The following is a 27,384-nucleotide window of genomic DNA, read 5'->3' as shown; positions in this document are numbered from 1 at the left end:
AAAACTACTATAATGATCGATTTAATACTTATGTATTTTTACCGTAATATGCATTCTCTGCGTCGCAACACAACTTTTCGTCTTCATGTCAGCTTGCCAGCTGATTTTTATATTCATTCCTCGTCTCAGTATGATTGAATCTATTTAGTATTGCTTGCATGTAGTATAAATATTGTTAAGACCTTATAAGGAAAAAGTCAAGTAAAGTCCATTTATAGTACAGCAATAGAAATTTGTAGCACAGTGGTTAAAATAAAATTAAACACTAAAATACATTATATTTTTTTATCAAATGGCAACTTGTTATAAGAATGATTCTCTTTTATTAGTACAAAATTTCTATTAGTACAAAATTTCAGCTTAACATTAATAGCTACTATTCTTGCTATTATCAAAAATTGAAAAAGTGGGACCGTATTTATTTGCGTGTGCTGATACCTCGAACAGATTAAATTATCGCTGTCCGTTACTCCTAGCGATGATCCATTTCATCTACCCAAGGTCTAGACGTGAAGTAACGGAGAATGAAGTATTGTAAACACGTTGACATATATATATGAATCATCGCCTCCCATTTTTCTGTCTGCGACTTCGTCCGCGAATATTATCTCGATAACTTCCGTTTTAAGTTTTTCCAATGGGATTGGATGCTCGTTATGAATCGGTTTACGACAATTAATCATTTCAGAGCTCATTCAGGATTACTCTAATAGCGATACATAGTCCATTAGGTGTAACTGGTATGAAGTTGATATCTCGTAGAACAGAATGTTCAGCGAAAGCAACGCAAGGAAGAGGAAAGTGTTTTAAAAGTGAGCAATTACCTACACGTGATTTCACCGCTTTCTCTCTTTCATTTTGTTAAATATTGAGTTAATTGAGTTCCTGTAATGTGACATAACTATTGTTGGAAATACTTTGAAAATTCATACTCGAGGAATTCTCGGCTACTTATTGCTGTAATATTGTTTTACAATTACCCAAATTGCATCGTAATGTTGTTTAATATCAGTTAGTGTGACACAGAGGAGTGTGGAATAAGAAAATAACTCGGATTTCTGTCTCCTCAACTTACGTGTAGGGTAATTCCGGGTGAGATGGCTCGATCACGTTTATGTTCTAGAACGTTGCGATTGTCAGTTGTTTTTAGTGGTATATTGCGCGTCGCTCACACGCCGCATTAACCCGGCGGGAGGCGCACCCCATATTGTAACACAGGTTGTCGCTACCGGGTTAAAAATACCCTAAATTGAAACGTAAAAAAACACAGTTTCAGAATATTTTTTTTTAACTTTGTAATTTTTATGTTAAAGTATAGTTCTTAGTATAGTTAATATGTACAGTGTTTTAAGAATCAAAGCAAAATGAAATATCTTAAAATCTTTATTAAAGTTCTTTAAAAAATTGTAACAAAAAGTCAGTCTTCATATTTTCGCAACTAGCGCCTCTGTGGTAAACTTTACCCAGTAGCGCCTCCCGCCGAGTTAATCGTGTGTTGTGTTTGCTTTCAATTGTGAAATCAGGTAAGTTATTTGTAATGTAAAAATTGACTATTCTCGAAAATGTTCTAAGTGTTCTTAAAATTATAATTTCCTGACACTTTACGAAAAAGTAATGACTTTTTCTGAATGCAGTGCGTTAATATAATGTTTAGAGGTTATATTCACGTTCTTGTGATGCGATATTGTCGTAGCATTATTGTAAAAACAATCTAGTCAGCGCATCTTGACTCTCAGATTAGTTGGCCCGATTTTTTCGGGGATAGTTGGCCCCTCATAAAGGCATACATATGTTACGTACGCAGCCCTATCTTTGAACTCTTAAACCCTTTCGGGTGTCCGGAATGCGCGTGACCCGGCGGGGTCACAGTTTCCTGCAGTGGTGGGATGCAACCGAGTTTTCCCGGAAAACCTAATATTCAATGAAGGTATTCATATCCCCACTACTTTTTAGCCGAATTTCACGATATAAAAAGGGCCACGAATCAATACTCGGGGGCTCATTTCCAGTCTAGTACGCGTAGACGAAAGAGGCTTGCGAAATTGAGTAACATTCTCCTTCGAGTATTATTTCAACTTAAACCATACAGTACGTAGAGTTGCTGATAGGTGTTGTAACTATTAAGCTCTTTGAGACCCCCGCATTTCTCAGTGCGTCAAAACCGAGAGGTGGACCTAGGTACCGCGACAAAAACACTTAAACAATTGTAAAAGACTGCTATTATATACAGAATATAATTAGTAATTATAAATTCTGTGTTCTCTTCAATCACCATCCGAATTTCCTCTTTGAGGCCAACCCACAAAGATACCCCTTTACCGCTCAAGGGGTATCACATTATAAAGTTACGAGGCTAAACTAACATTCCTAGTGGCTCCCGGGGATACCAGACCCCGGTTCGTCCACGACAACCACCTTCTTAGTGGCTCCCGGTGTTCGCACGGCACACGCGTGAAAATTATAGAATTTTGCTTTCGAGGTTGTAAGCCTCGATTCACCGGTTGGTACGCGTATAAGCCGGACGATCTATCACCCGTCAAATTAATATTGGGTGACTGTTTAAATTATTACGTGTCGATTCTGATCTGAACGATGATCTGAGAAGTTAGCTCTGCTTGTGCTGATGGTCCGAATGCTGACCTCATCAAACACACCGAACCGTACTATTCGCGAGCTCATTGACTTCTGGTCTTGTCCACCTTTTCGATGTCAAAGGTGGACAAGACATCTGATTTTTGGGAGGCGCCAAAATGCCTGATTGGCTCAGCCTTGCTTGAAGAGGAGGAACCTTCCCTCCAAGATTTCGGAGATGGAGGAGGAATCCTCTCCTTCTTCGTGACGTAGCGCAGGGAAAACCGGACATCTGGCTAACAAACCTCGCTAGGTTGATCGGCCGGAGCGTCTCGCCGGGGTCGCGGTTTATGATCGTATTGTCCCGCGAGTCAGCGGTGGTCGACGGTATGTACCGTTTTGAAGTTACCGTACACCACCCGCTGACAGAGCAATCAACGGATTTTCCCAGAGCGAGGACGGTCGAAGTGTCCAAAAAAATAGCACGATGCCGAATTGCCACCTATTAGACATATGGCAGGCAAATGCTCCCCAAGACTTGACGGTAAGCAATTGCCTAGTAATAAAGTGTCGCTGAATTTCTGCCTCGCTCTGAGCCCCCCTTTGTTCCCATAAGACGGAACACCCGGGGATACCAGACCCGGGTTCGTCCACGATATCCACCTTCCTAGCGGCTCCCGGGAATACCAGACCCCGGCTGTGATGCCAGATCGGGGACGGGTTCCCTGGAGAATTTCCCCCACCTCGCGCACACTACGCCGGAGTTGGGTGTCCGTGAGTTGAACTCCGAAGCGCCGAGCTCACGGACACGCTGCTCCGGCGTAGTGTGCATGCGTGGTGGGGGAAATTCTCGAGGAAACCCGTCCTCATTCTGGCATCACTGGACCCCGGTTCGTCCGTGAAACTTTACCTCCCTAGTGGCTCCCGGGAATACCAGACCCCGGTTCGTCCACGACCTCCAACCTCCTTATAGCGGCTCCCGGGGATACCAGACCCCGGTTCGTCCGCTACTAACAACCTCCAACAAACAAATTCAATCCTCGGCCTCGCAGCCGCCACTCTCATTGCCCTCAGCCTCGGCTCGTAACACATGCGTTAAGACAATTATGAAAAAGTTAACAAAAAAAAATACCTGACGAATAAAACTTTCTTCAAAATTTTGTTAACGCAAGTTTGCAGCGCTTATTGCACCATTAAACTTTTGTTCGAAACATTTTCTTCTGTCTCTTGTACTTTAGAAGTTATACGCGAAAAGGTGGCAGTGCCTATTTGTGTTTGAGGTTAGTTTTCACATCCTTAAAGGACGATTAAGCTCGAATGAAATATACCATTGTTCTTGTCTTGAGAAACTCTATAAACCCACAAAGTTGCGTTCCAATCGGTGAGTGCGGGTTCGCGGTGTCCCCTTGTTAGTGCGTTCCGCCGGCTCTGGGCGTAGATAGGTTTTTGAAGTATCAGGTAGAGGCAGCACCTGCGGTGTATATGCAAGCTATTGCTCACCGTTTCCCAAAAGCTGGCTGCAGGAACACCAGAACCATTGTATTTAAGCATAATTGAGGAGAGTTATTACACGTGCACTGATGTACTACCAAAAATCACCATTGGTTCTTCTAGTTGCTAAATCGCAAAGGAAATAGAAGGAATTATAAATCTTGTTGGTAGGGTGACAATGAACAAAAAATAAGTATTTATTCCCACACATCCTTCTAAACTCTAACCATTATAGTTGTGTATCAGAAGTAAACATCGATAATTACGTGCTAATGTTAAGAACTGAAAGTTAATGTGGCATCGCTATACTGTGCCAACTATAAAGCAAAAAGTATCAATTGCTTAGCGTCAGAGCGTGAGAGTCGCGTCGAAATTACGGGATCGTGTTGTTGCAGCAGATTGGACGTTATTAATATGCGTACCTTCTGTCCGCCGGTGAGATTCTTCTTAGTGGCATTGACCTTGGAATAAAAGTCATTGCGGAAGAAACTCACGCGGAGCAAACTTTTAAATGCAACTTTGTTACTCGATACCGTTTACTGGCGGATTCGAGGACATCGACATGTGGTTATTGTGGTTCTGTTGGTGACTCTGGGCGTGCGTCACTTTAGAAGCACCTGGACGGCCAGCCAGGAAAGATGCGAACTGCTCCTACAGAAGCATTTCAAGGTGTATATAATCAACAATTAAATTCATACAACAGCGCAGCAACTCTTTCTACGTTTAAAAGATTCGCTCAAACGATTTTCTATAGAATTATTTTATTTTCTTTCCTTAGATTATAATTATTGAGTTTTCATTTCATGTTCCTTTTGTATATTATCTATCCGATTAGTTTCATAGTTTAATAAGTGATCGAAAAAGCAATCTACGATAAATACTAGTCAGTGGTAATTAAGGAATCTCTGTTATTAAAGTATTTTTAATATGTATGTTTAAGAATGTTGGTAAACTCACAAAATTATGTTACTCATTTCCAATTTCATGGCTGAATTGCAATAATATAGGTGGCTGGAATAGAAGAATTTGGATGCTACATACCAGTAAATGATTTGTGGTCGAATTCAGCCTTTCTATAGCAGAACGCATCACTGACATTTGCGCGTTCACTGCATCCTTTTTGCCAATGAGTGGTACCATCTTAAAGCGGTCGAAGGAAATAGGTGAATTCACAAAATAATGCCGTTTGGGAGCGTAATTAAAATTAAGAGACACGTTTGCCAGTATTCACCTTTAAAGTAGCGTCCGCGACTGCCAGTAATTGGTGGGAAACACGAACGAGAATCCTGCCCAAATCACGCGGGGTTTTTGCCGCCAACGTTGACGTGCCATTCATAAGGTGGACGACGCGACGTGCAGATTCGCGCGTCAGTAAAACCAACAATTGTTCCAAGCTGGCTGGTCGAGCTTGGTTTTCTGGTTCGGGCAAACTTAATGTTGCCCATAATTCCTTGGCTTTTTGTAATGCTAATTTCGGATCCGTCGCTACCTGCAACATGTCAATTTCATTATTCAGTCGGGTAGATTATTGAAACACAGTTAACCATTCGACTTTAAGTCAGGGAAAATAAAGTAACGTTCATTTAAGGAGTTGCATACCCTCGACAGGTCGGAAAATAGGGTCGCTTTTCATGATTTATTTTTTTCATGTAAAGAAACGTCATATTTAAGAATCAAGATATACACCTTGATGTGTATCTATCAATTAAGCTGGATTCTCTTTAAAAAGAAATTTGATATCTTAATTTGATATCTAGGCGCCGATTTTGAAAAAATTTATTTTTTGAAAAAATGGCAGCTACTCAAACTGAAGCATGTGATTTTCGACCCAAGGTTTCACCTTCTTTTGTTAATAAACAGCAAAGCAAGACACTAATCGAAACATCGTCTCGGCAAGTACTATATTATAGTTTTAAGAATATTCATGCAAAATTTTGTTCAAATCTATCCAGTAATCTCTGAGATATTTTTGGTACTGGAAATGCTGTAACTACGAAGAGGCTTGGGAGAAGGGGCTGATGCGGCACCATTTCTTAAAATATCAAATTTCTCTTTGGAAAGAATACAGCTTAATTTATACACAACTAGATGTACATCTTAAAAAATAATGTCTGTCGCAAATTCTTTATCGCCGCTTTATGGGGCATAACAAACCATAGAACTTTGATTTGAACTTGTTTCAATATATTTTACGGTTTCGCAAATATTTATGATAATATGCAAGCTCGCCATTTCTTTCATGGGGTGTTTTCACCCTTAGGACCGTTTTATTGTTGAATCAAAAAATAATTACGTTATTAGCAGCACTTAAGCTACATTTCTGCAAAGTTTCATTTTTTTTTGAATTTTCGAATTGCTGAATCCCCCTTGTAAGTAGACTGCAACTTAGGGCGGCAAATTTTGGGGTGGCGGTAAATTTTGAGTTTTGAGCGAAAGAAATTGTAAAAGGTTTAACACAGAAGCTTGGTACAACTTTAAAAACAATTCACTTTTTTGTCATATTTGACGAAAATGGCGGCAGACGCTTGTTAGCCTAGGGCAGGGCTGCAGAAGGAGCCGTTTTCAGCGCCTAGCTGCGAGCAACCCGAGCGTCGAGCTGTCTCCCTGCTCTGCACTGGGGCCCCACAAGGAACCCAGCCATACACTACTGCACTTCTCACTAATTCTACCCCTAAAGGTCTGCGTACACATATCCGTTCCGTGTCAGTACCATTCCGTCGTGCCAGTGGTAAGAAGAAGAGGGGCGTAGAGGGTCTTTTCTTCTTACCACTGGCACGACGGATACGGAACTGACACGTAACGGATATGTGTGCGCAGACCTTAAGGCTACCTTCCAATGGGAGGCTAGCGACTGCGGCTGGCGACTGCGCTACTAGTGCAAGGGAGAAACAGATACATATTTCTCCCTTACACTAGTGGCGCAGTCGCCAGCCGCAGTGGCCAGCCGCCCATTGCAATGGCCACCTTTAGCAACAGGACAGCTCGACGCTCGGCTGGTTGCTCGCATCTAGGCGCTGAAAACGGCTCCTTGTGCAGCCCTGCCCTAGGGGCACGAAATCTCCAAATCCGCTTCTGATCCCGTAGCATTAAAAATAGTCTAATTAACGTTGTCTTTAGACTTATTTTGATCAGACAAATCTCAGGGATCCATTGGTACCACTTTCATGAAGTTGTATTAATATTAAGAATATTTGAAGGTTTCGGTAGTGCTGGATTCATTCCGAGCGCCATATTGGCTTTCAGTTTCCTCGTCGAGCCGTCTATCCATAAAACACAGTCAAGGTTTAATGGATTCCCTACCTTACCCCGGTTAAGTGCTCGCGTTCGGTCCCGGCCACGCGAGCCTTTATCCGGGCCGTACTGTATTAATCATATTGTGAAGTGCACCGGCAACATATACATACATAGTAATCAACTTTTATCTTAATTTTTATTTTAGAATTCTTAACGCGTGTGTTAACTCACTTACCAATTCTGCGACGTATAAAAGTACATGTATGCACTCTGTTCCTTGATCTTTAAGGGCGCGAGCTTCTGCCAATGTACGCTTTGTTAATCTCTTCTGTAGCTTCCTAGAGAATCTGGCACCGTGCTTCATCGTTCGTGTTGTCTTGCTCACTGGTTCAGGAGTAGTAACTTCTAGAAAACAGATTTTATAGGGCAGGCTTGGGAGTTAAGTGATCTTTTCGGCCGAATTTCGGAAGCAATGCCCTCTTTCTCCCGCCGGGCGTCTTGGGCCCCGCGGCGACCAGGCTGATTGGAGCGCCTCAGGCCCGTACCGCGTGAACCGCGCGTGGCGCATTAGGGCGACATTGTATCAATGGGTTTCCACATCGTCTCAGAAAATACGATTGTCGATGCTTCTTTGTTTTGTCAACACGCCACGCTGAGGTGGCTCGAACTTTACGGCTAGTCGCGGGGGCCAGGACGCGCAGTGGGAGAAAAAGGGCGTTGCTTCTGAAACTCGGCCGAAAAGATCACTTAATTCCCAAGCCTGTTATAGAGGAGTCTCGAAAATTAAGTATTCTTTGCGAATTAATTACAAAGAGATGAAAGCAAGCACAGACTTCTCCTCTTATACAATGTTTATTACTATCACGTAGAGTAAAAAAATATTTTTTTTATACATATCTACTTTATAAATGGCGCCACAGGAGTTTGATTATACAGTGTTTTAGAAAAAGTGTCTTTGGCTTTGCACTGATATTGAGCTTAAAGATAAAGACACAACGGCTTACTTAGAATATAACTTTCTTACAGCCTGCAATTTCGGTCTGAACCTCGGAAAAAAGAATCGAACCAAAATTATTAAAATAGCGAGAAGAAGATGATTTTTAGGAGAAGGTGATTTTTACGATAAATGTCGATTTTCGGGGTGCACAGATGTCTGTTTTTTTTTACCGTGGAGATTAGAGTTTTTACACTTTAATGTTGAGGTTCAGTGCAGAAAGGAATATACTTTGAACATACTGTAAAAATTTCAAGTCGATCCGAACCTCCATTTTTTTGCAATCACTGTAAAACCACAGAAAAAACGCCTATATATCAGAGGACTGTAGCGCCGCCATATATATGTATACTATATTAACAAAAAAAATTATTTACAGTTTATAGTATTCATAAACATTACCCAAAAGTATTGTACTTGTCACAATTCGCATTCATTTCCTTGTAATTAATTCTCCCAAAAAGTTACATTTTTACCGAATTTGACTGCCTAGTCCTCTTAATTCTATATTGTATCATTAAACTTCCCAATTCGAATATTGAAAATGATTATCAAAATTCGATGAAAAGCACGATAGAAATTTTTGGTATGTAATTCCTTCTTGAATAATGTTATTATGTAACAAGCAATTGTAGCAAGCGAAGAAAAATTTAGATTATTAAACTGTCTACAGTCGAGGTAGATCTATATTTGACTTATAAGGGGATTCAATCCTTTTAACCTTTTACACTCGAGGCCATTTACGCCTAGCATACAGAACAACTCGAAGCTGTTTACAAACATGAGAGTTTGAATGTAACGAGGCATGAAATTCATCAACAGATATAATAAATATCATTTTATTTTAGTAAAAATTGATACACAGATATGTGTTTAACTTTTAATAACATCTGTATAAACTATTGTGTGTGTCAGGCACTTTTCTAATGGTGCGAAAGCACTCCTTGTTTCCTAAATAGAGGAAATCGCTCAAATGGAAAAGGTTAATAGTTCATAATTACTCAAAAAGGAAACTTAGAACTTTAATTTTAGAACAAGACCAAAGCGATTCAAACGGAGACTGACTCATTTTCCAGGGAACCATAGACCCCTAACTTGTATTACATCAAATGTAAATCAAATTCGAAGTGTACAATGTTTAATGATTATAGGACCGATCTAAATTAGGCAGCAGTAGAGGAGGAAAGTATGCAAGGTGAACTTTTTCTAACAATAAAAATAGAAACTGTAGTTTTTAGCTAATTGTAGCAATTGAACTAATTTCTGTAAAATAAAGCTTTAGAAAAAGATCTAAAATTCAATAAGTTTTGATTAGTGTTACTGTAAAATGTCGTGATTAATAGTGACAGTAGTTGTTCTGCTGTATCTAATTCAACTTCCATATATTACTATTATAAATGGTATCCTTTATTCTAAATAGAACACTCACCATCTGCAACTTTGTCCGTGGGGTCAGCCGGCAAATAATGATCAACGTATTTATCTGCCACAGTTAGAGCGCCATCTAGTCTGTCCGCCGCAGCGTTCGCAGCTTGACTTCCTATCTGCTTCATGCTTCCGGCCCGCATCAAAACGGGCCTCACGATTTTATTGTTCACGTATTCCCGCGCGTTACAGTACATCTTAATAATATACAGAATACATCGATCTCGCAACGAAGGGCAACAAAGCAATTAGAATTAATTAACACTTTGAATGGCGTTGGCGTGTTTTCACGCCGAGGGTTTTGCTCGCGCGTCAATATTTTCCGGGGAGCATCAAAAATATGTACACATTGCTCGAGAGTTCTCGAATGTTTACCTTTAAAAGAAACCAAGCGAGGAGTTAAAAGTGCTTTGCAGAGCCGGCGCACAGTAGTTCCAAAGTGATTTTTTGTGGACTAAAGATATTTTACGTCTTTTTCAAGTTCGACAGATGAGGGTGTTTTTAAAATCTTGCACCACTCAAAGTGTTAAGAAGTTGGACATTTACATGTATACGTATTTGGACTTACAAGATGGGGAGGTAGATGCACCGCTGGTACTCTTTGTTCGACAATGTCGATACCTTTGCAGAGGAGGTGATCGATAGTCGTGATAGGCCCATTTAATACACATATCGCTGGCTTTGCAGATGCTGTTGCTATCGCCAATGACTGTTCAGCAGTACCCAGGCTCCAGTTCATTAAAGAATTTGAACGCTAAAAATTCTTTCGTTGTATAGTTTGTAAAGCAAACGGATAATGATTATACTGTAACGATTGAGGCGTGCGTTCAAACTGGAAACTATTTAAATAATTCTGTTTAAATAATTTATTTCATTTGTTATCTCAAATGCTTCAACTGATATTAATAATTCGAATAATAATTTAGGAATAAGAACAAAGTAAGATTTAAGTGCTCTGTTATGTATAAATAATATAAATGTTAGTTAGGTTGGCGCAAAGAATTTGCTTCATTTTAAGTAAAATTGTTAGGTTCCATTGAATGGAAGAAACCGTGAATACAGAATGGTACTGTTCGTAACTCGATATAATGGAACAGAAATTGATAGAAAAGTAACCAACAGAAAAGGAGTTCTGCTGCATGATAATGCTTAATCACACGTATCGCGAATAATATATAGTGAACTTAGAGTGTAAAGTTCAGACACTTCGCATCCAACGTACTTTTCTGACTTTTGGCTCTCTAATTCTCCTTTGCTTAAGCATCGCGATCACTACTTGCACCACAAAGGATTCTTTGGCAATGGGTTTCCTATTAAAGGGATTACCGGTAACCCGGTTTCCCGACGAGAAATACCCTCAGATTTTTAGCGGTAATTCGCCAAATTGTTACCGGTAATTCGATAAATTACGTATAGCAATATAGCGCATATATGCGTTCATTAATTCCGTCCACATCTACTAACAAGGGAACACCGTGAACCCGGACTCACCGATTGGAACGCGACTTCGTGGGTTTTTAGAGTGATTCAAAACAAGAACAACGGTGTCTTTCATGTGGGCCCTATCACCCTTTAAGGGCGTGAAAACTAACCTCAAAGTCAAATTGGCACTTCCACTTTTTCGCGTATAACTCTCAAAGTACAACAGGCAGAAAAAAATGTTTCAAACAAAAGTTTAATTGTGCAATAAGCTCTACAAACTTCCGTTAACAAAATTTTGAAAAGAGTTAAAAAAAATATTTATAACTGACGAAAAAAACTGTTTTCAAAATTTTGTTAACGCAAGTTTGTAACGCTTATTGCACCATTAAACTTTTGTTTGAAACATTTTTTTCTGCCTGTTATACTTTGAGAGTTATACGCGAAAAAGTGGAAGTGCCAATTTGACTTTGAGGTTAGTTTTCACCCCCTTAAAGTGCGATAGGGCCCAAATGAAAGACACCGTTGTTCTTGTTTTGAGTCACTCTAAAAACTCACAAAGTTGCGTTCCAATCGGTGAGTCCGGGTTCGCGGTGTTCCCTTGTAAGTCAGGGTTGACTAACTGGTGGCTCGCGAGCCACCGGGGGCACCTCCGCCTTGCTGCCACGCTGAACGGCTCCCCTCCATACCGACCAAACTCTGACGATCGCAGTCGATGCTTCCTTCTTTCCTTCTCCTTTTGACTGCGATTGTCAGAGTCTGGGAGATATGGAGGGGGCCGTGCAGCGTCGCAGCAAGGCGGAGGTGCCCCCGGTGGCTCGCGAGCCACCAGTTAGTCAACCCTGTACTAAGTTATCAGTGAAAAAAAACTTCAATTACTAATAAAGACAAAAACCGAAGTATCTCAGGAAGAACCAACTCTGAACCAAAAGAAAACTAAAAATCTGAATCAAGTCATCAAAAAAATGAACGTATTTTCAAGTAGAAAAAGTAAGGAGAAAATATATAAGTACAAATGGCGTGTGACTTCTTAATGAGTATCCGACTAACAAGTGTAGAATTTGAGAGCGCTTCATCCGTGGCTGGATTATTTTGTACAAAACTTAGGTCGCGATCAGGAGACCAAAGTTTAGACAAATTATGTTTTTTGCGTGCTTATTTGTTAAAAAGAATTGTTAAATAAAAAATATTTAATTATGTATGTAAGTTAAGATTCTTTTCATTGTTTTCGTGGTGAAGATCCATATTAATAAGTATTGTCAATAGTTATACAAATATATCTATTTTGTGTTATCTCATTTTATATTTTATGTTCAGAATAGTTTTATTTGCACATGTTTATTATAATGCTCGATAAGAGTTAAAAAAATTTCTTTTTTGTAATGTTTACTCTTATATTATCAATACCTTAAAAAATACCGGTAAAGTACCGGTAAACCGGTTTTGATTGAAAATTTTACGGAATTACCTGTAATTGAAAAAGTCGGTAAATTTGCAATCCCTATTTCCTAACAATGCTGTTTTGAATCTCATACATTATAAAAATCTGGAATAGTATAAAAATGAGATTGAAGAACTCGTTTTCAGATATAAAACGTACCTATAGCTAAGCTACTAGCGATTCGAGCTATTACGAATATTCGAATATTCGAATTTTCGAATTATTCAACTTATTCGTATTCGAATTATTCGTATTCGAATTATTCGTATTCGAATTATTCGTATTCGAATTATTCGTATTCGAATTATTCGTATTCGAATTATTAGACGAAATTATTCGTATTCGAATCATTCGAAGAGATTATTCGTATTCGAAATCATTCGAATATTTACAGCTTTACTGCCGACTACTTCGGTTAATACGAATTAAAATACTTCGAAAGTATGTAATTTCCTTTTCAACCATATTTAGCAAATACGGTATTTTAGTTGATAGGTATACAGAACGTTGTAGATGGTTTCGCAAATAAATAATTATAAATACATATATGCCTTTTATTTTCAATTTTACTTTGTTTACCAGTGAACTTAACGCGTAAACTGACAATAGCTATTAAATTATCGTCTTATCATTTCAACGGGGAACTTTCGCGAGAAGAGAGATTGATGAGTGAAAGATAAGTGAAAGTGATGGAGTTCGTGGAAACCTTAGACAATTTCAACATTTTATACACCCAGTGCTTACCTTTATTCTGTCGTAAACATTTCCAGCAATATTTATACTATTTTCCACGATAGGAAGACTTGAGATCCTGGCAACGGATTCGAAGTGCAGGTCAGAGTGCCGTCTTTTTACGTTCGGCCGCGCCATTTGTGAGATCGTCACTGAAATCAATTCAAAATTGCCAACTATAAGCCTTTACAAATGGACTGTCAATGATCATATACAGAGTGAGTCACCTGAATAACTTCTAAATTACGTGTCGGTGGAAAAATTATTGTATATAAAAGTTGTATGGTTTGCAGGGGAAGGGGAGGGGGTGGGTCATTACATAATGTATATACTTTTTTGTAGGTGGAAGTCATCCACAGATTTGAAGATTAACTTGGTTTTCTTTAATTGAATGTTGTATTATTTATGACAACGTTCCAAAGAATGTTGAATTCTGAATAAAAATGTGCTAACAATCATGTATTGGTTCTAAATTCAATACTTAACGAGATATTTGGCTTTGTTTATTGAACATTTTCTTCGAGTAACGTCAACTTGAAAATTCAGTATCAACGAAAACTTCAATAAGTGTTTAATAATTACGAGCTGATGCGTTACTGCTATATTTATTTTTTATAATTTTGCTTTCGCACAGAGATATAGAGGTTACTTGCTTGGGCAGGTTCAAGGAGTAAGGTGGCACTGTTATTTGAATTGCACGTAACGTTCGAGGTAGAGAGCTGAAATTTGATATGAATTAGTTTCTCTAGACTCTTTACAAATGTTACGAAGCTCTACAAAGCTTGAACAAAATCGATAACCACATTGAATCCTGTGCGATTCGATATGAATTCCTTGTCGTTGGCCAGATAGGAAAAAAATTTTATCAGAGAAAAAAAAATAATTACACATTTTCCATCTTTTGTATTTATTTTAAAGGAGCTCTGGTATCCAAAATAAGTTGCGAATCACGAAAGTGTTTTTCATATTTTTAACGAAGTTGGCTTTAAATTCTGCATATTAATTTTATATGTAATTTTGGTAATTATAACTCGAATTATATCGAGTTTGGTATGATTTTTATCAGGAAAACATAACGAATCTATTGGTACCAGTTTCGTTAAGATCTGATGAGAAATACGAAATTTGACATTTTTCACTTCTTAATGGCTAGTGCTGTCATTGTCTTCTTGGTCCCTGGGGAACGCATAAAATTCAGTGAAACGTGAAATCGGAGGTGTGAAATTCGATTACCACTCTGGATAAAAGATAATCTCCGGAAATTGAAATTATCAATTTAACCGGGCACAACTGTAATAAAAAACATTATTATATAATATTCTTATTATGACTTGCCAACGAAGCATTTTTCCAAATACATTTATACAAATTCTATGAGACATGCTGTACAAAGATGTGCTGGGAGAAATGAGTAGCGCCTGAATTATTAGTGTTATGAAAAAATGGTGAAGGGAAATTATTTGCTGTTTTAAATATAGAATCTGCTAAGATAACAGTGATGTTTATTTTCTTTTCATCAATGTTATTTCAAGTTTGACTTCATTTTCTTAAACAGAATACTGTATTTTTATTCTGATATCTCATTAGTAGATAACAAAATTCAAATTCAGCACTGTTATATAAATCTATGAAGACTATTCTAAATATAATGTAACTGTGAAGCAAATTAGCGAAAATCATCAAATTCTATTGGGATCTGACATGGGGGCGGGGCCTAGCCAAGATGGCGCCGATATGGGTACAATATACATGTGTTGTATATGCGATAATGTAGTTTTTTGCGAAAATGTTCCTTTTTATGCAAAGTATATGTGATTGGGCAGGTTTATGTCCTGCCCAGCGGAATTTTATGCAACGGCACGAGAACGGACAGGGATTGATGTGTACCCAACAAGCGTTCCTACTTTCGCCACCAGATGTCATGGTGACATCTATTCTGTATAAGTTTCCGGCAGACAGGTCCGCGGCTTTGGAGTACCTAGAGCAGATTTTTACTGCTTATACCTCCAGGTTTTCGAGGGGGTTAGCTGACCACTATCAAGGGGGGCTCGGAAAAACTCCCTTCCTCTTCCCGACAACAGGGGTAGAAGGGATGTTGTCATGGTGGCGGATGTCAGATCCCAATTGATAAACGTCAGTTTAGATATTGTCTGATTCAAATGTCTGTTTCTACTTGCGTAGATAGACCTTCCCGCCACTCTATTTTTTATACAGCAACACTGATTGTGAGTGAATTTATCCCTTACTATACATTTGTATAAAATGTGTGGTTAGTCTTCTGTCACTGGACACTCCCTGAATTAATTTGTTAGCGTAGAGATACTTTTAACCTTTAATTGAAAAACTTATAGCAAGAGGGATGCAACCCCACTTTAGACAGTTTTTAAGTTATGACGTGTAATATTCGTAAAAAAAATCTACATCGTTTGGCGCAAGTTTGATGCAAATCCGATAACAAATGAGCGATACATTGCAAATTTTTAACCTGCACCCATTACTGTTTTGTGCTCTACGAACGCGCAACTGCGTCTCACCTTATGAACAGGCGACCTTCAATTGGTGAGTAGGTGGAGTCTCGCGAACTCCATGATCATACTTGAGATGCTTGTTTATTTCGACGTTTTCTCAGGTGAGGATATAAAACAACTAATTTTATTATAGTTTCATGTTTATAATAAATAGCATTTTATTCATATCACTTATATTAACCCTTTGTGTATCGCACCCCAAAAATAATTTTCGAGTTAAAATGTCGCGCCTTTATGACTTTCAAAGGGGATTTATCGCAAAATTTTTTTTAAAAAATTAAAAAATCGCTTTTTCCCACAACCGTGAAAAATCGCTCATTTTCAACTATAAATTTGATGATATCAAAATTTACATTACAATTATCACTGAAAAGTTAAAAGATTCAGAAATACGCAAATGGTAACTCAAAAAATGGCGCTGGGATACAGGGAACTCCGTGTGACCAATTTGTGATTATAAGCCGTTTCCCGCCGTTAGCTCAGCCATTTCTTTGACTCGTGTCTAGCGTTGCCACAAGTGGGGTGTTTGAAGTCCATATGACGTAGTAGGGAGTCGTAGAGGGGGAACAGCTACTGGAAGTTGGAACTCAGTGACGTAGTAGGGAGTAGTGGAGGGGGGACACACCATAGCAACATAGCGGGGTGTGCGCATATCGTATTAGTATATATTCCTCTATATGACGTATGTGACGTCGCATGGCCTTTACTTCGCAGGAAGCCACGAGCCATGGGATCGTCGTGGTGTCCAAAAGAATAGCACGATGTCGATTGCCGTTTATTAGACATCTGGCAGACAAATGTTCCCCAAGACTTCGAAGGTAAGCAATTGCCTAGTAATAAAGGGTCGCTGAATGCTCTGAGCCCCCCTTTGTTCCCGTAAAGCCGCGTATTCACCTGCGCATTCGCCCCGAATGTGCATTCGGCGCGCACCGATTTTTTGCTCGTCCGGTGTTCGGCGCGTGTTCGGGGCGCGGCGCGCATTCGGGCCGATCCGCTTGTTGGCGGTCCATCAAAGCGCGCATTCGGGTCCGAACAATACCATGAAAAGGACGCCGCAAATTTCACTCAACCCCGAACGCGCGTTTCGGGGCGAATGCGCAGGTGAATACGCGGCTTAAGACGGAACAGTCGTGTGTATATTATTCTTCTTTACTGATGGCTGTGCTCTACACCGATTCTATCAGTGTCATTGTTACATTGTTATTATTTTAAGTGCCTGATATTTTGAATCATCTGCGTTGTGAGTTTAGAACAGCCTGTTCCAAACTCGTATGTTGACCGATAACTAATTTGTGACAATGAATAAACTACTACTGTAAAGTAACAAGTAACTGATTTAATTTTCTGGTGATGGAATCATAAGAGTTACAAATGAAAATGTAATAAGCGAAAATAAATACGGTACAGAATATATTTGCAGAAAATCTTTACACAGGTCGGTCATGAAATTTTGAAATAACCTGTACGAATGCAGCCATGTGTTAATCAACAGAAAAAAATGTAGCAACAAGCTGATAGCAGAGGTCATAATGCAATGGATATACCTCGTGTGGTTAATGTCGAGGCTTGGCTTCCCTCAAGAACTTGGACAATTCGAATCTCCATATGAACGTCTAACGCCGTCGCCACACATACGTTGATGAATACAGTGCTGACTCCAAAAGAACCCGCGTTTTCTATTTTGAAAAGAAGCCGTCGCTATTCCCGCTAATGCTTCTTTTATAGTGTCCGCGGCGAGTGACAGATGCCACTTCCTAGAGACCTATTCCGTCTTTTTTCCATAGACGACGGCGCGGCAATGCCGGCCGTAAATCATGGCTTATTGCTGTCATGTGTCCTCTCACTCATGCTCATTGTCAGTCCCTCTCACTCGCCACGGCAGAGAGCAAAGACAAGTCGAATAAGACTACCTAACCGTCTTGAAAAGAGCTGGCGGCCGATCCCGAGGATGCGGGTTCTTGTCAAGACAAAACTGTACTTCGAATCACGTCTCAATCCCGTAGATCAAATCTGTGTTAACTTACCCCAATACGGTTACTCATAAAAATATCTGTTCACCTCCAAGGTATAGCATATTTTACTTATTCAAGGGATGTTAATTTCAGAAGTACCTGTTAGAATTTACATTGGTATAAATCTTGATTACTATATATTTTTACTTGGTACCATGATTTTTTAATAATTTTAAAAAGTAAGGAGATGGTGGCTTTGTAAAGAATTTTTTTTTGTTCACTGAAACAAGTCGGCTTTGCAGGTTTATAAAAATTGAACAAATTAAAATATGGTCAAAACCGTAGGCTACATTGAAAGAAATCTATTTATCTTTCAGTTGCCATAAGAATTTGTTATTTTTTATGTTCCAGTTACTTTCGACGCTGGGTGCCAGTTGACAAGGTCCTTCCAGACGTGGCGGTAGACAATGCTGTGCTACACAGATGGGCATTATTTAAATAAAAAATTATTTAAATAACGAATCAAATAAAACAGGCTTTATCTTTATTTGTCATCAAATAAAAATAACTCAGAGTTATTTTTATTTAAAATAAAAATTACTGACAGTTATTTGTATTTGAAACGTTACAAATAATTTGGTTGGCTTGTGTTTTTAGAAAATACTGTGAAAATGCGGAAATTATTTATGAGTCACAACCAATTACATTTTTACTTACCTGTAAACAATTTACGCATTTTCACAGTATTTTCTAAAAACACAAGCCCTTCGTTACATCCCGCAATAAGGTTCGCGAATAACTTACTTAACACAAAATAATTATTAATCCAAAAAATCGTGTTCTACCCGCAACATCTGAAAACTATTTAAAAATTCCCGCCGTCCCTAATGTCCCTCTCTCTTTCTAATCCCCGTTCCCTCTCACTTTAACAGCTACCTCCTCGCATCATGCTCTACTACTTGGAATAGTGATCCTCAAGGGAGTGATCGGTATAACCGCAGCCATTCGTAACAACACCGGAATAAACATAACCTAAACATTCACTAAACTGCCTGCTTTCCAAGTTGCTTGGTTATCTATCTCTTTCTATCCGTATTTCTGTCTCTCCGCTTTTGTCACAAATAGCAGCAACCAATCAGTGGCACGCCATCTATCTCTATCCTGCTCGCGCACGTTCCCCCTCTCTCGCGCTCTCTACTCCCAGAGTTATTTGAGCTTCAAATAATTTTCAAATACAAATGAATGAAAAGATGAAAAAATTATTTGAAGGTTAAAATGAATTCCTGTCAAATAAAAAAATTATTTGTGACGTTTCAAATACAAATAACTCAGAGTAATTTTTATTTCAAATACAAATAACTCAGAGTAATTTTTATTTCAAATAAAAATAACTCTGAGTTATTTTTATTTGATGAGTCTCGAATCAATTTTTTGTCTTTTATTCGAAATCAATTTTTTATTTGAAATAATTTTTTGCCCATCTCTGATCTGGTATGTTAAAACTCTAAGTAATAAATACTGTACGAAAATAAAGTTAATATGTTGCCTAACATCTCCTAAAAGGATCCCGATATTTCAGTGAAAAATTACCTGAGAAAACAAATTTCTTTACCCATTCTTTTAGGCCTGCAACGTGGTGTACCCCCTCAAGGGTACTAGGCAGTCGCGTTTGTCGAAAATAAACGATAAATTGAAGCTGAGACTTGTTCTTTGACAAAATGTTTATTAACACAACACGCTTTAAAATAACATGCCTGTTTAGCCAAAACTATGCATTATAGGTGACGCTACAGATGAATCAGTAAAGGGGCTTTTTAAAAAAGTTTCTTTTGTTTTGCAGCGATTTTAACGGAACGAAACGAAATTCAACGACCTGCTTGTAAACTCTACTTCAGAATACCTCTGGTTCTGCACTGAACCTATAAAAGAAGAAAATTATAAAAATGACTGCTACGAAATAGCAATTTCTCAAAAAGTGCGTTTTTCTGTGGACCAAGATGAGGCTTCAGTTCCTTTTCATAAAGAATAAGAGAAGATTTTATTAACTTCCATTTAGGTTCAGGCCGAAACTACACATTTTTTTAAAATGCTCCAATTTTCACTGCAAAACAAACGAAACTTTTTTAAAAAGCTTCTTTAATGCTCCATCTGTGGCATCATATATAATGCCTATTTTTGACTAAACAAACATGTTGTTTTAAAGCTTAAGTTAATAAACATTGTGTCAAACAAATCTGAGCTTCAATTTATTACTTCGTAATTAGATGAAAAAGAAATGCTTCATTTTCGACAAAAGCGACTGTCAAAGTTTACGTTAATTTGAATTAAAACTGTGAATTCTTACTTTGAAATAGGTTAATGTGTAATATATCTTACATGTAGGGTGGGCGGTTAGTTTCGTGAGTAATTATGCGTGTGGCTAACTGTGTACGATTATTTGTCGGAAATAATATTCACACGTTCGTTCTTTGATGACAACATATGCGGTACTCGTATATTTAAAATTTAATATTTACACAGTTACAATATTATTTACTTTCCATATACAAATATTCGATATCTCTGACCAACAGCGGACACAGTTTTAAATCGCGTGAGTAAAGCACACGAATATCTTATTTTCTGAATAACGAATGTCGTCGTCGAAGAACAAACGTGCGTAGATTGTGTTGGACAAATAATCGTACGCAAATATTCGTGGAGTTAGCGAATTCGTTAATGCCATGCGTGGACCCAGCGTAACTCACTGGCAAGTACAAAATCATTTGAAATCATTACTCGTGCAAATAAACATCGACCTCGCCTCGGTAGGTTCAGATGAGAGCAATTTGCTGCTTTCCACCGGTTCCAGAGTCAACAGTTCCCATGCTGTGCTGACAAACTGACGTTACGAGTTCCAAACTCGCCGCGATAAGTCCGATTTTAACACGGGTCGATACCCTTATCGCTATCACTGTTACCTACCGATGCACCAACTCTGAACTTCATCGCGAAAGTTGCCGTAGTGTGAACAGTATTCAATACCTTCATCGCAAGTACGTTGAGCAGGGTGTGGGAAGACAAATTCAAGTACAATCGGGTACCCACCCTTCGGCACCTCGGTTTTTCGTCTTTTGGATTGCTACATTTGTCGCAGGTATGTATAATACAATGGTGCACGTTAAGGACGATAGATGTGTTTCTAGATTAATCAGTTGAGCCTGACGGTGCTTGGTAACTGGACCCAAGCCATAGGTAGCCTTATGGGGTAGCAAACACTTACCTCAGGATGCGGAGAGCCGAATAAGCCGGTGGCGGGGCGATGACACGAAGAACTTATATAACGGAGCGTAGCTGGATGCAAAGTCAGATGGAATGGCAGAGAAGTCGGTGTTTCGCCGAAGAACCCGCCGCTGACTGCACGTCCCGAACTGCGAAACGGTATCTCATCGGCTTGACCTATGACACGCCGATTATACAGGCGCAGCAACTATGACGCCTTACAGAGTGCTTTTCCCAGCCCCTGTTTCATCTTCTCGTTCACTAGGATCGATGGAAGTGTTTGCAAGAACCATCCAGTCCTAGGACCGGCTATTGCATGTTGCATAGAGCAACCTTCATCCTCATTCGAAGGACTTCACTTATTAGGAATAGTCCAAGTTAATTGTAGCATAAAAAGTGTCTATTGTATTGTTAAGTATTTGAAATGAAGCAAGGTAAACAATGTTTTAGTTCCCTTTGTGTCAAGGAGCGTAGACAATAGGTGTTTGTAGAGGAATTTATTCCGGAATTTATTTAGAGTGCTTTTAATTACCGTTGGTAGTGGTGGAAAAATTATTACGCGTGAAAGTATAATTTATATGTACAAAGTAATAAAGAGCCTTAAAATAAATTATTAATTTTCATGAAGCAATGAAAAACAAAAGCCAAAACAAGTGTTGTAATTATAATTTTGGAGGTTATTTTAAATAGGTTTCTTTAAGTTATTTGAGAACAATGCTAACTGTTATTTTTCACAGTTCCTAAAAGCTTTCATTTGAAACAGAGACTGGACAATGTTCAGACAATAGGATTTTGTTTTCAAACATGAAAGTACACAGGGTCATCCATGTTTCTTATAGTGTAATGCGTAATCTATGGAATTTTGTTATGATTTGATAGTGAAAAATTTACAGGTAACGATAGCATCAGAAAATTTATAATGGAAAAGAAAACTACGCGGAAAACACGTATTTATCGCAAGCAGACGTTCTTAATTGCTATACAAAGTCCACCACAGCGAACACCCATGTGTATATGGGGCGGTACGGTAATACTATCAGCTGAATACGTGTGAACAGTAATACGTCTTATTTTTTCACGGAACGCGTATTTCGAAAGAAGACATCACAATTCTAACGCGTAATGCAAATATATTCCTGGTAGATATTTGTCTTACTTTACGTTTGAATATATACCGGTTGTTAAAAAAAACGCGAAACATTTTTTCATTATCGATTCTGCACGTCCAAATAATGAAAAAAGTCCCCATTAAACCCAAGTTTTTAATTATAAGCAATTATTTAGGTAAGACGAGTAGGTAACCCAAATTATGTCACCTAACTTGCTACATGTTGTTAGTATTAGCATAGTACAGTATACTATTACACTAGTACAGTACAGTATACTATTACGCTAGTGCAATACGCTTGCACCAGTACAGTACAATACAGTACACTTGCACCAGTACAGTACAATACAGTACACTTGCACCAGTACAGTACAATACAGTACACTTGCACCAGTACAGTACAATACAGTACACTTGCACCAGTACAGTACAATACAGTACACTTGCACTAGTACAGTACAATACAGTACACTTGCACTAGTACAGTACAATACAGTACACTTGCACTAGTACAGTACAATACAGTACACTTGCACTAGTACAGTACAGTATACTAGCGGAATGTACTAGTACATTAGTATAGTATGCTAGCATAGTATACTAGCGCACTAGCATAGTATACCAGTACACTAGCATAGTATACCAGTACAGTATACGCGTACAGTAGTATAGTAATACACTAGTATAGTATACAAGTATAATATACCAGTACACTAATATAGTATACTAGCATAGTGCAGTAGTATACTACATTAATGTACTAGTACGCTGGTACAGTATACTACAAGTTATTAGTACTGTGACGCATTCACGGACGAGGCATTTTCCAAAATCATTTTACTATATAAAGAAAATGTAAATTGTTGGGAAACACGTCTGTTCGTACTAAGAACTCGATAGCAGCTCCATTAATTTGGTTCTTTTGTCGACAATCAACAGGTCACTATCAACTTTTATTGATATAGGTAGCATGAGGGGTACAAATTCTTCACTGAGGAACGATGTGAAAGAATACAAAATTTTAATGTAATTTTTAAAAGTGAGAACGCGATTTATGAAAATACTACGCCAAGTGCTGCACAGTACTGTAGTGTAGTTGCCTTTATAGGTGCTTTTGCGAACCATTTTAGAAAATAGAAAACACTGTATTACTAAAAAATTAAGTGAAGAATCGAAACTGAAATAATGTGTCACATTTATTTTTTAATAATTTGTATATACATATACAGTATGTTGTTGCTCCACCCAGCTGAAAGTACTCCGGTGGTTCTACTTGTTTTCACATTGCCTGCAACTGTTAAGTGAAAAGGAAATAATATTATAATGTAGTTAAAGTTAAGAATCAAATTTTTTTAATCGAGTAGTTTAGATTACATCATCACCAGGTTTTTATATATATATTTAGCTATCTCATCAAATTAATTTTGGTTTGTCCTTGACTATTTGATCAATTTTGACAGGTCGACGTAATTATGAAATATCAGTGACTTTTAAAGTGTTAAAACAGCGATAAAGAGTCATATGTATAAAAGTTAAAGGCTAACTTAAAAATAATCACTTATTGTGAGATATGCGTAGTCATTTTTTTTATCAATTCCTGAATTTGGTTCATTGAAAATCAAAGATTATTCTTGAAAAATGTTTAAAAGCGGGAAATTAAAACATTACGTTCGCAGTTCATTAACTCCAATTTAATAATAGACAATGCAGAGAGGGTGGGGGGGGGGTTGACTTATAGATATGGAATAATTGCATCATGCAGTAAATGACTATCAAGTACATGCTATATTATCTATAATGTGTTTCTAATGGATTTGTAAACATCTGCGCCAGAGTCAAACCAATAATTAATTTATGTGATATACATATCACACCAGATGCTAAAATAACTAATAATCAAGAAATCGATACTATCCAGATAGAAAACAAAAATATTTTCTAATAAATAAACAGTATTGTATTTACTAAAAATATTATTCGAACGAGCGAGTTTCATGCCCTTTAATAATCTGGCATTGCTTTTTACTTCAAACCAATGGTTTAGGTGCTCCAGGTTCCACCGATTTGGATGAGTGCCAAAATATAAAACAAAAAATGTATTTCTATAGTTCACGACATCCTTAATTCAATGCAAAAAATCCCATTAAATTATATGCAGTAGTTTTTCTTTAATTAATTCCTAAAAATCACCTATTTTTATGGGCTCTGGACCGGAACAGCCCCTTAACGACAAGTCACGCTGCTCGAAAGGGAGGTTGGAAGGGGAAGCAGGTGCGTGAGGGGCCTCTACGCTGTACAGCGGTGGTGTAGGCCAAAGCGAGCTTCTAACGAATAAATACTGTACTGTGTAATAAATACTACGCTTCAGTCAGCACTGGGTTGCGCCGTCCAGATGATTCCAGTAAAGCTGGAATGTGGCGTTCTCGATGGTGGAAGTAAACACTGTCGATCCAGTCAAAACCTGCTGGAATGACGGCACTGTACTGGAGTGAAAACACTGTTGCCATTATTCCAGTTTACATGCTGGATTGGATCACTGGACTGGACTAATGTAAACACAGCTTTACCTCAGCATACTCCTCAGGCGCCATAAACTGCAATTCGGTGCACGCGTACTCGGCTAGAATTTAGTCAATTTATAATATGTAACGGAACACCCTGTATATTAGGTCGGTGCAAAATTTCCTTCGCTTTATTGAACCAATGAGGCTTTATTAAAAGTAAAAATATATTACAAATTTTTTAATCAAAATATTTCTTTGGCTTTCTATGACCTTTTGCTACTTTTCTGGTAAAAGTACGAGTATGTATGTGTAGAGCGAAAAGACATTTGATATTTTTAATATCACCTAACAATGAGCAACCCAACTTTTGCACCCACGTAATTACAGCAAAGAGTCAGAAACGGAATGATTTCTCCTTCTATAATTTATTGTGCGCCATTTTTGCAAACATATTTGACGAGCTTGAGAATTCCTAGCGATTGTGTGAGAAACAGGGGTGATTAAGTTATCCTGAGTTAAAGCTGCTATGGGTCTATAACATTAAAGAACACAAATACAGTCTAACACTAGCAAAGACAATACTGCCCCTTACCGTTCGTATGGCACAGTTACAGATAAATTCTAACTTCGATTTATCTTTGAACGGAGGGAGAATATGGAATGTACAGGCCCATGATAAGTCATGGCCAACTATTTCTAACGATCGTAATTTTCCACGTCCTTCGAAGAAGCAGGATTCAGATAATGTGTTACAAAGTTCATTGGGAATAATAAATAAATAGGATCCAGATAAATTATTTAACTGAATAAATGTTATTCACCTAACTATTGTAGTATAAATTTTTATTATAGGTAATACTTCTACGCATCTTTCGTATGTATTGAAACCAGAGTTGGGTATTATTCGAATTGTTTCGAATAAATATTTATCTAAGATAACTATCCGAATAAATTCTATTTAGTCGAATATTTTATCCGGATAATAATTATTCGTTATTTATGACATATTATCGTGCCCATTTATTTGAATAATTTATTGTTATTTATTCGAATATCTTCCAAAATTATCCACATACTAGTACAAATAACTCTTCATAGTTTCGAGTTCCTCTCAGTTTTGTAAAAGTGTGTTCATACGATCTATACAATGAGTAAATAATTATCCGAATAAAAATTATTTATGTTATCCGGATAAATCATTATTCGATTCAAAATTTATTCAGATAATTCTTATTCGATTCAAAATTCATCGATTTGTGGCAAATAGATGTTTATTCGTTATTCGTCATACGAATAAAATTTTAGCTATCTCCGATTGAAACAAATAAGCCAATCAAGAAATAAAACCAAACGACAGGAAATGAAATAAATGGAAGAATCAAGTCGAACCATTATATTCATTCGTATTGAAGAAGAATAAATATCTTTTCCTATGACAAGATGTATTTTGCAATTTCGATTTATCTCTTTTTGAAAAGTTATCATATTCACTGTTGTTAATTACACAGTCCCCATAAAAGCAACTTGTAAAAAACAGTTTTATGACAATAGTGTATAATTCTCTTAGAACGTACTGCACTAATGACAATAGAACTATTAAAATACATAGATTTTATTTACCATTGCAGCGCAAAAAGTTCTTGGTATTCGATGACAAATGAAAAAGTTGCGTTCCAGCAGTGCCAGCGCAGTGCTCAAAATAATGCCGTAAGAACACAATCTGCCAGTGGAATTGTAACGAAGTGCAATACAACGAAGATAACTATATTTAGTTGAAGATACGGCAATCCTGTGTGATTCAATTAATTGTTTAAAAGGCTAGTCGCCGGGCACGTTATCGGCAAGTTATTTTTTTATTTATCACCGTTACGAGACACTTCCACGAGAAAATAGAGTAGGCGAAACGCTCGGTTCCTTTTCCTTTCTTTTTATAGTCTGGCAACACGAAGAGGGAGATAAACTTAACGCGATTCTAATTTCTCGCTGTTCTCGGCATTTTGCACGATTAGTTTCCCCCCTCCCGCCATCTCTGTTTAATGTTACGCGTTTTAAGATATGAAAATTTCCATTATGATTTATTAAATGGAATTATGTATTCAGTATGAAATTTCTATAATATAAAATATGATTCTTTCTCCGCAGTAGCTACGCATATAGTACCTACATCTATGTAACTTAAGATTTGTCACCACTATAATAGCATAGAGTGTGATAGAAGGAGAAAGATAATAAAATTAGAAAGAAATATAATTAAAAATATAAATGATCCAAACAATAATTCCTCGATATACGGGACAGAGTTTCTGTTCAGTTCAGTGGAAGAAACTGTTTATCCCCTCCAAGTACGGGGATCTCCCTTGGAGCCAGCTGCTGCCTTCAGAGCGAGAAGACAGTTGTCATTAGTGTTTTAGGTGTATTTAAATTATCTTATTTTACTTCTTAATTTCTATTTTTATAATAAGTGTATGTATCTATAATTATTAATGTTATTATTATTAGCTATTATTAATTATGTAGATATAAAAAATAAAGTTGCATCTTTTAGGTTATAAAGACGTCAAACCGGGTAAAAGGAAAAAAGATATTAGAAGTCAACTTCAGCATAAAGAAATTTTAAACATTTTATAATATTTTATAATTTTCTCATTTTGTTATCAGTTTAATTTTGAAATCAACAGTCAGCAAAGGTAGGTATAGTACGTACTTGTTATAAGCCCGTTTCTA

At 37.7% G+C, this 27,384-nt stretch overlaps 2 protein-coding genes across 7 annotated transcripts in view; one reads left to right on the top strand and one right to left on the bottom strand.

Annotated features, from left to right (window-relative positions):
• The window catches only part of LOC143376209 (uncharacterized), a 1,054,554-nt gene that overhangs the window by 791,236 nt on the left and 235,934 nt on the right, over positions 1–27,384 (top strand). The gene's annotated exons all lie outside the window — the stretch shown is intronic.
• Positions 4,231–27,384, bottom strand: part of Lsd-1 (lipid storage droplet-1) — a 30,499-nt gene continuing 7,345 nt past the window's right edge. Inside the window, exons 1-8 of one of the 6 annotated variants that reach the window (XM_076826328.1) lie at positions 21,046–21,360; positions 13,320–13,459; positions 10,284–10,469; positions 9,720–9,912; positions 7,532–7,701; positions 5,294–5,551; positions 5,104–5,202; positions 4,231–4,713 (exon numbers count right to left, since the gene is read on the bottom strand). In XM_076826328.1, coding sequence (XP_076682443.1) covers positions 4,585–4,713; positions 5,104–5,202; positions 5,294–5,551; positions 7,532–7,701; positions 9,720–9,912; positions 10,284–10,469; positions 13,320–13,459; position 21,046 — 1,176 coding nt within the window. In that variant the 5' untranslated portion in view covers positions 21,047–21,360 and the 3' untranslated portion in view covers positions 4,231–4,584. Of the gene's footprint in view, positions 4,714–5,103; positions 5,203–5,293; positions 5,552–7,531; positions 7,702–9,719; positions 9,913–10,283; positions 10,470–13,319; positions 13,484–17,379; positions 17,710–21,045; positions 21,361–27,384 lie in introns of those variants that run through there. The other 5 variants (XM_076826331.1, XM_076826330.1, XM_076826327.1 and 2 more) reach the window with 5 other exon arrangements.

This window comes from Andrena cerasifolii, chromosome 14 (genome assembly GCF_050908995.1).
Source record: "Andrena cerasifolii isolate SP2316 chromosome 14, iyAndCera1_principal, whole genome shotgun sequence".
Taxonomy (NCBI): domain Eukaryota; kingdom Metazoa; phylum Arthropoda; class Insecta; order Hymenoptera; family Andrenidae; genus Andrena; species Andrena cerasifolii.
Note: the sequence above shows the minus strand (reverse complement) of the source record. Positions and strands in the feature narration are given on the sequence as shown.